General features: G+C 40.3%; 1 protein-coding gene across 1 annotated transcript in view; it reads right to left on the minus strand.

The window, feature by feature from the left end:
• HACD3 (3-hydroxyacyl-CoA dehydratase 3) overlaps positions 1 to 14,420 on the minus strand; it is a 29,873-nt gene extending 15,453 nt beyond the window's left edge. The window contains exons 1-4 of the mRNA XM_004687663.2: positions 14,173 to 14,420; positions 3,970 to 4,012; positions 1,864 to 1,937; positions 711 to 875 (exon numbers count right to left, since the gene is read on the minus strand). Of these exons, the coding sequence (XP_004687720.1) occupies positions 711 to 875; positions 1,864 to 1,937; positions 3,970 to 4,012; positions 14,173 to 14,259 (369 nt within the window). The 5' untranslated portion in view covers positions 14,260 to 14,420. The remainder of the gene's footprint in view (positions 1 to 710; positions 876 to 1,863; positions 1,938 to 3,969; positions 4,013 to 14,172) is intronic.
• Positions 14,421 to 15,178: the final 758 nt, after the last annotated feature.

A 15,178-nucleotide genomic window follows, 5' to 3' on the forward strand; every position in this document is an offset into this window, starting at 1 on the left:
AACAATACCACAATGATGAAGCTTTGTCAAAGAGACAAGAGTCAACTAAAAGACCTTCCAATCGCCAAAGCTAGAACAATATGAGCAATAAAATATGTAACAGCATTGAATTATAACCCAAACTATAAAATATTCATAAGGTGCATACTGAGACAAGTAGATGACTGAATATATCAATGGGAGACAACAGACAAATCTCCCATGCAGAAAAATTCTAAATAAAGTAAGTAAGTATTATTATACCCTAATAATGGGAAGCATAATTCCCCACTCCTTAAGTGTGGGCTGTGCATAATGATTTCCTTCCAAGGGAACAGTAGGAAAAAGGGGGCTTAACATTAAAGTGGAGAAACCTGACAAACATTACCTCAGCCAGCTGATCAAGTTTACTATCAATAATGATACTTATGTAGGTAGGACATACCCTCAGTATAACTTGTGATAAGTATGGTATTTTATCTTTATGGACTTTCACCCAAAAACCTATCACCCTAGAGTTATCATGACCAAAAAAAAAAAATCTAAGAAATTCCATCTGAGGGACAGTCTACAAAATTCATGACCAATACTTCTATGAAACATGTCTCCACATTTCTAAATGAATTAATAATGTTGGCCTTGTTCTATCAGATCCAAAACAGATATCTGAGGTGACCCAAACAGCTTGTATTCCTTATCATTTCTATCTAGATCCCAGGAACCTTACTGACCTTGGCTCTGAGCTCCATTTCCGCATCAGACTCATCCAGCCAGCGATCAAAGTCAGGGGCCAAAAACAGTGGACGCTTTTCCTGCTTGGTAAGTCTCTCCCACCATTGACTCACCTTCTTCTGTACTGTAATGTTTACCTGCCTCTGGGTCAGTTTGTAAACCGGCTAGGAGAAAAAGTAAGAATGTGAGAATACCCTCTCCTACTCTCACACTTTTCCCTAAAACTGGGCCAAGCCAGTGTGGCAATCAGAAAAGCTGCCTGGTAAACTATCCCCTTCCTTCTCTGTTTCTACAAGTCCTGATACAAAGAAAACATTTAGACTGAGGACTAGGATAGGGGAGAACTGGTAAGACCATCACTGTTCTTTTCCTGATTCCCCAGGTGAATAATACAAGATAAACTTAGGGTAAGGCAGGTAGCTCTATTTATCCAAGAAGAAACTAGCATAAACCTCTACCAGAACATCATGCAAGGCAGTACAGCCAATCACCCTTTCAAATGCCTGTTCCCTCCCCAAATTCTTTTCCTATAAAGATGACTGAATTCAAATGAGCAATGGTCCTTCAGAAAGAAATCAATATGCTCAAGGCATCAGAGCTGAGAGTACAGCTGCAAAAACTAAAATCATCATCTCCCTTCCTGTTAGAGAAGCTCCCTCAAACTCTGAGAAGGGAAAATTCAACTATACTACTAGCATTCTTTCTAAAAACCAGTTTCCTCAGTCCTATCTGATTTCTATTGCTCTCACCACCCCAGTAGCAGTCACCTGGCTTCACATCCTCCAAGAGACTCCACTCTCCTCATGGTAGTAACATACTCCTCTCATCACTAAAACCCACAACCTATCAGACCTAGAAAGGACCCTAAAGATCATTTAGTTCAATCCTTTATTTAATACATGAGAAAACTGGACCTCAAAGAGGTAAAGAGACTTGTCCACTAATGAATGACAGAGCCCAGGTTCAACTCACATTGTCTGACTTGGCCTTTCTCTATAGCTAAGTAAAACCTGGGTTCTCTTTCAAATATAAAAACTGTATTTCCCCCTTAGATTTTTATCTTCTTTCTCACATATTCTGCTCTCCACTTCATTAAACTACTAGTATTTATTTCCTAAAATGGAAAGGGAAGTGAGAAAATAAAGAACATACCTCTGGCTTCACAAGATCTAAGAACTCCAGATGAAATTCATAGACATTGTCTCCTTTGGCACCATGTCCCTGAGCTATAACGAGAGAAATAAGGGTTACTGTGAAAGTGAGCAGAGCAAAGCCATCCAAAAGTTAGTTTGGTGCAGCTCTTTCAGAAATATGCAAATACTAATGGGTCCTTTCAAAAACCAGAGGGTCCCTTGAGCAAAGCTACTCAAGTTAGATAAACTAAGTACTCGACATAATTTATCTCCATATGTCCTTCAGATAATCAGTTTCAGAGTATTTAGTTAATCTTCTAATATAGTTTTCATTATGCCTTTAGCAAATAATAAGCAGGAAAAGAGAATACAGAAAGCAAAGTCAAAGTATCTCACAGACAGGCGCCCTCCCTTGTGGCACAATGGGTTAGGATGCAGCACTGCAAGCTGGCCACAGCCGCTTTAGTGCAAGTTCGATACCCAATCCTAGAGGTGATGCACATGGTGTGGCAGACCTCTCCTGACCCGTTCCCTACTCCCCTCAGCAATGTACTTTGTAGATCTGCCTGTCCTGCTCCCACTGTCTCTGGTGAATCCTCTCACCACCCCTGCACCTCTGGCTTGTACCCCAGTTCTATATGCATAAATAAATCTTTTAAAAAAAAAACTCAGATGTAAATTTAATTTTCACATTTACTTTGGTTCTGAATCCAGAGAAGAGAGAAACCAAGTATTATCTTGTATAGTATCTTGACTATAGTTAAAGAAAGTTACAGGATACATGGAAATGCTGGACTGTCTTAGGAAAGTTCTGAATCTAATACCTCCCAAATGGTCATAGAGGATGGAAAAGCTGGCTTCTCCTTTATCAAACCCCAAGTGAAATAAGGAAGGAGAAATAAAATATTCTCAGTTCATTCCAAAGACAAATGGAACTGGGAGAAACATCCCTAGACTGACATTACATAATCCCCACCCTGACATGGCTCCTTTCCCTACATCAAGCAACTTGTGTGGGTACTAGTGGCTGCCAGACACACCTTTACCTCTAATTCTCTGGCTCAACTACCTTTGGTTCCCCCCTGTGACTCTTTTCTCATCTGTTCATATGCAGTATAACTTGAATAATATATCTTACTGGTGGCTATTGTTTTCTAAGACTGTAAGTTCCTGCAAGTGTTACTTTTTATACTTTAACTACCCTTAAATGTCTAACTCTCCCCAAAATCTACTAACACCACTGCTCTCATCTTGGAAAGTAGATACAAAAGCCAGGCTGTGCTTCCGTGCAGGTGTAATAGAGCAGATGAAATCTCACGTAAAGGACAAACTCTCCAATCTCCCATAATCCTAGTCACTTACTAGTGACAGTCCCAGGAACTAGGACAGAGAGAATGCAGGGAGAATCCACCCCACTGACTGCCAGTGAATCTAGAACTACCCTATTAGGCACAACAGCTTAATTTGCTGATGAATGGAAGATAAAGGAGAGGGAGGTAGACAATGGAACTAGAAATGCTTTATATAGCCTTTAGGAAACAGCACAGTGTTTCCTAAACTGGTCTAGAAGTACACTATTTAGGAGCCGGAAAGTCTCAACATAAAAATTTCTTATTTTTTATTTTCATTATAATCTTTAAAGAAGAAGAAGAGTATTCTGGACCATCTAAGTATTGCCACACAAGTTCAGTGGTTATTTCTGTGTGTGGATTCACAGCTACACTGGAACCAAATACCATTTAAAGTGACTATATTTAAGTCTTATCATGTTTCTTATACTTGTGGGTCCACTGTCCTAGAGTATCCTATAGACATATTCTCAAGTGTTTATGCATCCTTGAGTTTGAGAAACACAGGTTATAACCCAATACTCTCATTTCATTGATCTAGAGAAGTCATATGTTATCTAAGATAGTAGTAGAATCTCCTGATTTTTAGCCTGGATTCTTTTTCATTTATCTATTGCCTTTCTCTCCAAGGGAAAGAGGACTTTAAACAAATTATTTGGTTTACTTTATTAAGGTGAGCCTTAATAAAAAGTGAATAAAGTAAATAGAATAAAACAAATAAAGATTTCAAAGAACTACCATTCCCTTTAATTGTATAGAGCTAGGAACATACTGACCTTTGAAATGCAGCACATTTTCAGTGATGCTGATGGCAGGATTCTGTGAAAAGAGACCAAGGATGTCAGAGGGGCATTTTAATGAATATAAAAAAATAAAAATAAAACCAGACCTTACTTCCCACTATTCTTCTCCTTTCTCCTCCTACTCTGCCCCTTCCACAAACAATGTTTACTGGTTTATTCATATCTTTGTATAGCACCTTCCTGTATCAGTACATATATGAGATTACAGGCTCCTGAAAAAGTGACCCTGAACTGTTCTAAGTGTGAAGAACAATCAAAAACTGAATTGGTCCATTCTGATAATGGCACATGGTTCAAGATGCTTCAGTAAGTGTTACAGAGAATAGACAGATCACTACCACACTGTCCCTGAGCTGTGGAGGCAGAAAATTCAGTAGGGTTGATGAGTCACTTCCTGTGAGAACACATCAAATAGTATCAAGTAACATATGCTCAAGACCAAAACAGTAGTAAAAGCAGTAAGTGCTTAAAGGCATTAAGAGAATAGAAAGATGGGGGAAATCTTTACCAAAAGTGAGATTTGTAGTGCAACATGAAGACTAAATTAATTCCAAAAGGTAGTGGGAAGGGATGAGGAATCAGGTAGCTGAATACAAATGATAAATGCAGTGCCTTTGCCTCAGGCTCCTCACTCTTAACCTCTATCCAAATCAAGACTGGAGGAGAGAGAAATTCTCCAGATTGTTCATTTATTTCCAGAAGCTCTAGGGGCTTTAGCAGCACACTTTACAGTGACTGAACTCTTTTTCCAGTGGATACACCTGCTATCCCTGAGCTCAAAATTAACCAGTCAAAAGCAGCACTTTCCAGTGCTATCACTAGTTCATTTGTTTTTCTCCTGTAGGCTCAGCTTTCTGTAACTCTGTTATGCATCAAAGGAAACCATCAAGATAGAAGGTTGGGAAAGAGGTACACTAATGGACAGTGGGAGTTCAAAGTAAAGTGATAGAAAAAGAGTGAGGCAAAGGCACTGCATGTATCATTTGTATCCAACTACCTGTAATCCTCATCCCTCCCCACTACCTGCTGGAATTAATTTAATCTTCATGTTGCACTACAATTCTCACTTTTGGTAAAGATTTCCCCCATCTTTCTATTCTGGTGCTGACTCTCTTTATGCCTTTAGAAAAAGAGACCCACAAGAATTAGGTCAAAAATCTCCCTAGTAGGAATATACATTTTTGGCTGAGAAATTCACATGAAGGGACAACTTTGAATGCTCTTCTCTGTCAGAAGTGGGAACCTCATCTAAAAAGGTTACATTCTCAGGGACATAGTTTGTCAGGGAAACAGGGTTTTGATGTAAATGTTCTTACGGAGGCTAAAATTTTGGTAAGGAAGATACCTTGAAGCAATTAAGAAACAAACAAGCAAACAAACAAACAACAACAAAAAAAAACTATGGGCCCTCCCTGGTGGCACAGCAGGTTAAAGCACAGCACTACAAAGATGAAGCCCCTTCAGCATTAGTTCAATCCCTGGCCAGGGAGGTGATCCACATGGCGCAGCAGACCTCTCCTGACCCTCCTGCTGCTCCCTTCAACAGTGTACTTCATCAATTGGCTCCCCAGTCTGTCCCTCTCACCACTCCTGCGCCTCTGGCCTGTACCCCAGTTCTGTATGCATAAATAAATAAATAAATCTTTTTTTAAAAAGTGATTATTTTCTAAACATGAAATTTTCTTGTTACAGTATTAATTTTTATCTCAACTAAGCTATGATCATTCTCTGTATGATTTCAAATCTCCAATTCGTGGAAATTTAGGAAGCAGTATACAGTCAATTTTTACAAATGTAAGTGAACTTGGAAAGAGTGAATATTCTGGAATTGTTTGTTCTTCAACCCCTAACTGATGAAGGTGGTTTGCTGTGCCTGGACAGGTCTATAAGCAGTGGGATTCATGAGGAACCTGAACTTTCCTTCTGGAAGTCTACAATTTTGGTGCATAACAGGTAATGGGCACCAAAGTAACCAACACCCGTAAAGCTGCGGGTGCTGAATCTCTATTGGGCCTCGGCAAGAAACATTACACACAAGTAATGTTTAGAAAAAGAACACAACCTAGCATGCCTGTACATGGATTTTGCCAGACTCTGCTGGTTTTTAGATTTTACTCATCTTGCCATAGATCCCTTTATAGGATGGCAGGGGTTTATCCCATAGATTACCTAACTTTAAGAAGGACAGTGATAGCCAACCAATGGCATAAGGTAGAGCCTTCCAAATTCCACTCACTAAGTATAGAGTTGCTGATGAAAAGAGACAATTGAAGATAATGGGAATTTTGTTTTTAAATAACATTTACTTAAAAAAGAAATAGGGGCCTCCCTGGTGGTGCAAGTGTCAGCTCTATGAAGCTGTCAGAAACCACCACAACACTAGTTCAATGACCAGCCAGGGAGCCACATGGCGCAGCAGACCTCTCCTGACCTGCCCACTGCTCCCCTCAGCAGTGTATTTCAGTCAATCTGCCTGTTCTGCTCCCCACTCTGTCTCTGTCCCCACATACCTCTGGCCTACAATTCTTCTATGCAAAAAATAAACAATAATTAAAATTTAAAATTAACCGCTGGTGGCAGCTGAGGTTAAAATCTCAGCTATCAAGCTATTGCTAGCCACTGCCTGCCTACACATTCTTGTATGCATAAATATTCTTATAAATAAATAAATATGTATATAAAAAGTACCATTATTTGGACCCTCCCTGGCGGCTTAAAGGGTTAAAACACAACACCATGAGGCTATCAGCAAGCAGCTACTGCAGCAAGAGTTTGATCCCTGGCCAGGGAAGTGATCCACATGGTAACAGCAGGCCTCTCATGTCCTGCCCACTGCTCCCCTCAACAATGTATTTCAGTACATCTGCCTGGTCTGTTCCCCACTCTGTCTCTGGTGAATCCTCTCACCACACTCCTCTGGCCTGCTCCCCAGTTCTTTTATGTATAAATAAATAAATCTTTTTTTTTTAAATACCATTATTTTACACCCTTGTTAATTTTTTTTTTCAGGCTCTTGGGTGTGGTCACCATAGTCTCCCACCACCCATACTTTTTTTTTAAAGATTTATTTATTTAGACATACAGAACTGGGGTACAGGCCAGAGGTGTGGGCCATGAGAGATTTCACCAGAGACAGAGTGGGAAGAACAGGCAAATTAACTAAGTACACTGTTGAGGGGAGCAGTGGGTGAGGCTGCTGTGCCATGTGGGTCACCTCTGGACTGGGGATTGAATTCTTGCTGCAATGGCTGCGGCCGACTTTGTAGTGGCAGCCGACTTTGTAGTGCTGCGCTTTAACCCACTGCACCACCAGGGAGGGCCACTGGCTTTCCTACATCCTTTTTTATGAATCATTTCACAATGAGTTATAGACATCATGACCCTTCACTCCTAATATTTCAGCAGGTTTCTACTATCAATAACATTATCTTGCATAATTATTACATAAGAACAGTAATTCTGTATCATCTAATAAACTGTATGTCCAAACAACTGTCTGAAAAATGTTTCAATTATCTGTTTGAATACAAGAAACCACCTCAAAAATTGTTAGTTTGAAACAACTGTTTGAAACAACTCCCTGGTGGTGCAAGGCAATTAAATCTCAACATTATAGGCTATCAGCAGCCACTGCAGCATGAATTCGATCCCCAGGCATGGTGATGACTCACACCGCAGAGCAGACCTCTCCTGGTTGTTGCCTGCTGCTCCCTTCAGCAATGGATTTCAGTAAATCTGCCTGTTCTACTCCCCACTTTGTCTCTGGGTGAATCTGCTCACCTCCCACACTTCTGGCCTACACCCTAGCTCTTATAGGCATAAATAAAATAAATCTTAAAAAAAAAAATAAAGCAACTGTTCCATTATCTTAAAGGATTATACAGGTTGACTGGGCTCCCCTTCATGTTTCATAATTTCAACTCCATGTGAAGCCGAGTAGAACAATAGCAGGAGATGGGCAGACCCCAGGATTTCTAGCAGAAGAGCATCTGTATCTTTTTCACTAGCACTATGGATTTTCTTTTTTAATTTACCCTGCCCAAATCCATCATTACCTTTATTCTTTTTGATGATCAAACTGTTAGAAATCCCTTCAAACCAGCTCCTGTATTATTCTGACATGACTTTATAGCAGGATATTATATTTTCTCTGGAACAGATTTGGAATAATCAGTCATTTCTGCAAGAGCCTTACTTCCATTAGTGGGCAGTGGTAATTTAGAACACATGGTAATTTAAAAGACATAAGGTGTATTCAATGTTCCTAGCTAAAGTTTTTAAATCATAATGTCTTACTGAAATTTTCAATTCAGATTTACCTAGATGAAAGCTATGCTGTTATAGACTATTTATATCTCATTTCTTGCAGGTGAAAATCTTGGTTCCTAATAATATTAATACATTTATTTTATCCTTAAAAAGTTTCAGAATTACATCAATATTTTTATTAACAATAAATTCAGTAGGGCCCTCCCTGATGGCGCAACAGTTTTAAAGCACAGCACTGTGAAGTGATTCTTAGCCACTGCAGCACAAATTCAATTCCTGGTCAGGGAAGTGACCTACATGGCATGGCAGACCTCTCCTGACCAGCCCTCTGCTTGTGTTTGTGTGTGCATACACACCCGTGTTTGTATCTATAAAATAAATCAGTGAAAAAACTGAGGGATGAGAGAATTCACCAGAGACAGAGTGGGGAGCAGAACAAGCAAATCAAGAGAGGAGAGCATTGGGCAGGTCAGGAGAGGTCTGCCACGCCATGTGGGTCACCTCCCTGGCTAGTATGGAACTGGTGACATAGTGGCTGCGAATAGCTTCATAGGGCTGCACCTTAACCCATTGTGCTGCCTGGGAGGCCCCTTAGTTCTTTTCTTTAACAAAAAATTCTTTTTTTTAATTAGTAAGTGGCAAAACTAAGATTCAAACCAAGGAAATTACATGTTTGGGCATTTGATTTGGTAATTGCTTATCTATACTCACTTCCTGGAAGATCTTATCCTGTCTCGGGGTTTTAATCTTACAACTTTAATTGAAACTCAAAAATGTGCTATATTTTATCAATTCTAAGAAGCACATTTTTTCACATTTAATATCTCTAAAATCAGGCTATATATTACATATATTAATTACATTACATATAATACATATATTTTACAATCTTATAATTGTTTTAGCAAAGTGGCAATCACTGCCTAAGCATGTTCAAGCTTGGTCATTACTCCAGATGGTGTGACTACATAGGTGCAACTCAATGTTTCAATCAGCAAACCACTCAAAGGCCACTTTCAGCAGTATGAGAGCTGGTTCTTGTCTAGAAACATTTTGTTGACAGTCTGGTAAGATCCAGAAAGTGCTAGCATTGGATAAATAGGCATTGATGACTTGGAAAAAATGCCAGTGATAATAGTAATCTTTCATAAATGCTCCATTACTAGTGCTATTATGATAGAAAAGATTCTACATGAATAGAAACCTGATTCAAAAGAGTAGATTCTAAAAATATAGATGATTTAAAAATAACTTGAAAAATTATTTTGCTTATATCTTCATATTTATATGTACAGAAGAGTAAGAGTATAGAGATATTTATGTGTTTTTAAAAACTCTTGAGAGGCCCTCCCTGGTGGCTCAGCAGATTAAAGCACAGCACTAAGAAGCTAAAGCCACTTCATCATGAGTTCGATCCCTGCCTGCCCCCAAGGTAATCCACATGGTCGGGCAGACCTCTCCTAACAGGCCTGCTGCTCCCCTCAGCAGTATACTTTGACCATCTGCCTGTTCTGTTCCCCATTCTGTCTATGGTGAATCCTCTCACTGTCCCTGCACCTGTGGCCTATACCCTAGTTCTATATGCACAAATAAATAAATCTTTAAGAAAAAAAACAAAACTCTTGAGGAAAAAAAACTGACCTAGTGTTCACATCTAGATCTCAAAATTACAAGATGGTCTAAAGCTCACAGCAAGGGCATTTTGTTCTTGTACTGAACATAAAAATTTCAAAAATACCTGTTACTCTGAAATCATGACAAAATTACAAAAATATAAGGTCATCTCTGTAATTTTTGTCTAAGCACAGGTCACTATGCCACCCATAAAAATCCAGTCACAGAACTGTCCCTCAGCTTTCTGACAGCAGAAAATCCCCATTTATTCAGCCTTTCCCAATCACTCAGTCAAATCCCAAGTCTAACACCCCCTGAAATACTCCATGGTTCATCACATAGATCCATTGCTGAAATCAGCAATAAACTTGTTAAAACAAGATGTGTTTCTGGTGACGTTTGGTTTAAATAAATTTGAGAGGTTTTTCAATTAGTAAAAAAATCAAATATTCTAAGGGATAAACACAAATATATCACAGTTTAATCAGCTGTATTTTTAGTTATTTTTCATTAAAATTTTTTCTAAAGAATTCAAATTATTTTTGTTTTGAAATAATGCATTACAGCATGTAAGTTTTAGGTGTGCAATTTTTTTCTTCATGGTACATAAAATAATAATGCATCATAACAACCAATGAAGTGTAAAATTTCATTAAATTCTATTTTCACCCCAGACTATTATCCCAACCTCTGCATCTGTAGTTATGCAACTATTTCAATTTCTACATGGAAACTGTTAAAAATACATTCACAAACTATTATCTCCAGAAGGAGATCTTGATTTGTGTTTGTCTTAAATTTATCCATCTTTTTCTTTAGAGGTTATGTTTTGTATGCTTTGTTTATAATGCATTCTTCCCTTTTCCTATACCATAGTTTCCTGTATTTTCTTTTAATAGTTTTGCTTTACATTGAGGTCATTAACCCACCTGAAACTGACTTTTGTATAAGGTTTGTTATGGTAAGGCCTTATTTTACCTCATTGCTTTTTGGATTGCTAATTGTTCCCATATAATTTCCTGAACAGTTCATCTGTTTCCCTGTTAATCTGTAAAGCCTCCTCTGTTATATAGCAGATTTTCATGTAGGGATAAGTCTGCCAATAGATTCTATCCTGTCTTGTATTTCTCTCTTCCACCTAAGTATTAAGATCACACAAGTAATACCTTACCCTTGAATAGCACATGCGAATTTATAGACCACTTTCCAATCCATTATCCAAACCTCAAAACAATTTTTTGAACTGGGTATTATTATTCATATTTATTTAGATGCACAGACAAGGGCTCATAAAGATTAAGTGAGTTATCCATGGCCACCAGACAGTCAATAGAAAGATTCACGTATGCCTTCCCTACCAATCTTCCTACCACACTACTAAATAAGGACAAGAACAGTGTCTTTCATACAGTTCCCAAACAGGGCTATGCATCTTGTCCACATAAAACTAAAACAAAAACCTTGATGAACGAACAAATGTTTTAACAATTATGACGGTTGGCAAAAACCTGTCCTTAGGGATAAGTCTGCTAATAGACTCAATACTGTTCTATTGTTCTTTGTATTTCTCTTTCTAAGGTTTACCGTCACAAAAATAATCCTTGAATACACTTTAATAGTATATGAGAATTTACAAACCATTCTCCAATTCATTATCCAAACTCGAAACAATTCTGTGAGTTATCTTAAAAATAAACTGTATTTTAAAAATAACTCCACCCTAGTTCCTGGGGCTCCTGCGGGCCACTTTGCTCACCTAAAAGACAATACTGCTAGTGAAGTCTTTATTGTGAACCATTCCTTTTCAAACAGCAGTGATTTCTTATTTCTCACTAACACTGTAACTCCAAAAACAGAACAGAGATGCAACCACAGGACAGTTCTCTGTGTCTCTGCAAAGGAGGGAATCAGAGTTGGTTGCCCTCCAAAAAGAAATTCAACAATAAAACTCATACTTATACATAAAGCAGTGCCATACACTATGGAAAGCAGAGGGCGTCAGAGAGCTATCCAACAACCAAGTAATAAAACAAGAGTAGGTACTCCACAAAAGTTTTCCATGCAACTAATATATTAACTAGCTCATCCTGAGCCAGAGTCAGTAATGTCACTGACACTACTCAGAGCAATTAACTGAGAAATTTTTAAAGAGGGCAGCCAGTGGCATTCAAAGCTGGCCTGGCACTCACAAGTGGGCCATGTTATTCCGCTATTGGACATTAAAAAAAAAAAAAAAACTTCACAAAGTACCAACCTCAGGCAAGGTTATTTTGAAACCTTGGAAAAATGAGACAAAAGCTATTTTATAATTTTGTGTAAGCACAGACAAAAGCATGCCCACTATGACACCCACAAAATACCAGACACCCTTTCTCCTCCTGGTTAAAATGAGTGACTGCTACTTCTCTACCTTACAATTTTTTTCTTGTTTTGTCTCTCCCGCCTATAGATGAAATTTATTTAAACACCCAAAGAATTACCGCATTTTCTCACAGCATCTAACCTAAAAGTGAACCTCGCTTCCTTATATCCTCCCCAATCACCAAAGCCCAAACCCAAACTCTTGAGACACTGTGTGATATATTTATGGGGGTGGTATGCTCTGGCAGCCTTTGGTGATAGAGCATTGACACAGCACAAGTTAAAAATCTAAAGTCTGTCTCTATATTTCTGGAAAGTTCTCCCATTTCTTTAATTATAATATTTCAAATGTTTTCCTCCATATTTTAAAATATACCAAATATGATTAATATATGTTCTCATGTTTCTTAACTAAGTGGTTCATATCTTTCAAGAAAATGATCTTTCTAAAAAATATAAGTGTATAAGTATGATCCTTTTTTCCCCCCACTTGGCCAACTAATTTCCATTCTCTAAAATACCTTTTGTGTTCATAGCTTCAAAAGTGTCCCAGAATATTTCATCCTTATTATAGGATAGACATCTGAGAAGACAAGATCTGCATTTATTTAGTTTATGTGTATAATACCTAACTAAATATTTAAAGGATATTGTCATAACATTGTTTTTGTACTTTTCTTATTGATTGCTGAGAAAATTCTTTCTAGAGGGAGACTTTGATCCCCTACAAAGATTTTGTTTGGTTTTTTCTTTTTTTTTTTTTTTTTTGTCAGAACACAAAGAGAGAGTAGAGAGTAGAGGGAGACAACACAGAACATCTATTCATCCTCTGACGCAAAAGTATAATTCAGTCTGGTTTAACACATTAAATGACACACCATGCAGTGTCACATCCTACCTAAAAGCACTCTGGCCAATGCTGTCTTTTTTGTCCCCCAGTGGGAAACAGGTTGATATTCCAAAAGCAAAGATTAAATTCGACAAATTTGTGACCAAATTCAAAGAGCAGCTTACATTTTGCAAGACAAAAGCTGAAGGAGCCAAACAACCGCTTTACTCAAGCAGGGTCAAAGAGGCTACAAAGTGCCAGAGATGCTAAGAAGCAGGGAGTATGGATGATTGTTGAAAGAACATTCCAGACTGAAAACTCCAGTTGCTCAAAGACTGAAACGGATGGTTTGAACAGAGATAAAGGGGCTCACGGTCCCAGGATCTCCACCCCCCACTTAGGGGGCCTCCGTTTTTTCACACGGGGCCGAGGAGATCAAACATAAATGGTCAATGTAACAAGGTTAATTTTTAAGTTCTTTATGCAACTCAACTAATCTGAGTTCACAGCCGTCAGCACAGGAGCTGGGGGGTGTAGAGGAGTGGAAATCGATGCCTCAGGTCTTCTGGATTTTAAAAGTAACAAGCATGATTTCCCCTACTAAATGGTAGGGCGGTGGGTGTGGCCCCTGAGAAGCAGCAGCGGCCTCGTGAACTCCAGCGAGGCCTGGCTGGACCTCTCAGGTCAGTGCTAAACGTCCAACCGAGGCCCAGCGGACTGTCTCACTGCACCTCAAGCCCGCCGAGTTCATCCCACACCCCTGAGGTCCCCCCGCAAACCCGACACCCGACGGCTAGGCCTCCAGGGCTGGGGTGGGACACCACCAGGACGCAAACTCTGAACAAAGAGGAGGCCGCGCAGGATCGCACAGCACCCGAAGATCCCTGCAGCCCCGAGGGGGTGGCGCCCTGGGCCCGGGGTGTGAGATGCGCCTCGACGAGAGGCAGCCCCGTCCTGGCTTGGAAGCCGCGAGCGCACACGTCGCGGATCCCACTGGCGCACTGCAGGACCTCCCGAGCGCACAGGGACAAGGCGGGCGGGGGTCCGGGGTGACTCGGGAACTACAACCCCGCGAGCGTCCCGGGCCGGGATCCGGCCTTTACCTGCACATCGCTGAGCTCCACGCGCAGGTACAGCTCGCGGTGACGCTGAGCCCAGTAGACGTGAGGCGTCAGCACCTGATTCTCCATGGCCACACTGTCCAGGCGCGGGGAGGCTGGGACAGATGCGCCTCGCTGCCTCAGGTAGTGCGCGACCGGGGCCGGCTGAACGAAGGCCGCAAACCCCCACGCTCCTAAGCGCCGGCAGCCTGCAGCCTCAGGACGCCCCACGCTCGCGGGCAGCGCCTGCGCAGTGACGAGCGGGGGAGGCGGGGGCTGAGCTGCTGGCCAACGCGCAAGCCGGACGGGGGCGGGGCGGGGCGGAGCCGAGGCTGGAGGGGGCGGGCCCACGCGGCTGTGACGCCATGCCCGCGGCGGACTTCTCGGGAGTTGGAATCAGCAGGTGCCCCACGCTTTCCTTTCTTCAGCTTTAAAATCAGCTTAAGCCTAAATAATGTTGGAGGTTTATAAAGGACTGATCAGCATACGAAAAGAGCTGGGGACTGGCATATCTGCAAGATCCCTCTCGTTAATTCATAATTTACTGAGCGCCTAGTGTGTGCTGTGTTTCGAAGCTAAAGGCTGGAGCGACAAGACTGTCCCTGCAGTCTTGGAACTTCAATCCATTAAATGACGCGAGTAATTACAGACACAATAAGGGTACTGATCGTCATGGTGGAAGCTGTGTGGGAAGAGGGTGAAACCGTGTTTCTTAAAAGGAGTAAGTATAAAAGCCAGAGATTTCCAGCGCCGTCCAATAGAATTTTATGCGACAATAGAACTACTCCTTTTTACAAAGTCTGACACAGTAGCCAGTAGTCATAGAAAACTTTCGAATATTTAAATGTGGCAAGTGAAACTGAAAAGCAATTTTTAACTTTACTTCTAGTTAGTTATAATATTAAAATAGCCACATATAGCTAGTCACTAACCCGTTGGAGAATTTGTACCTCTCAAATAGAAAACCCAAACTAAACACCAATTTATATCTAATTTAAACTATCCCTTC

The sequence above is a fragment of the Condylura cristata genome, unplaced genomic scaffold (genome assembly GCF_000260355.1).
Source record: "Condylura cristata isolate star-nosed mole 26May11 unplaced genomic scaffold, ConCri1.0 scaffold00023, whole genome shotgun sequence".
Taxonomy (NCBI): domain Eukaryota; kingdom Metazoa; phylum Chordata; class Mammalia; order Eulipotyphla; family Talpidae; genus Condylura; species Condylura cristata.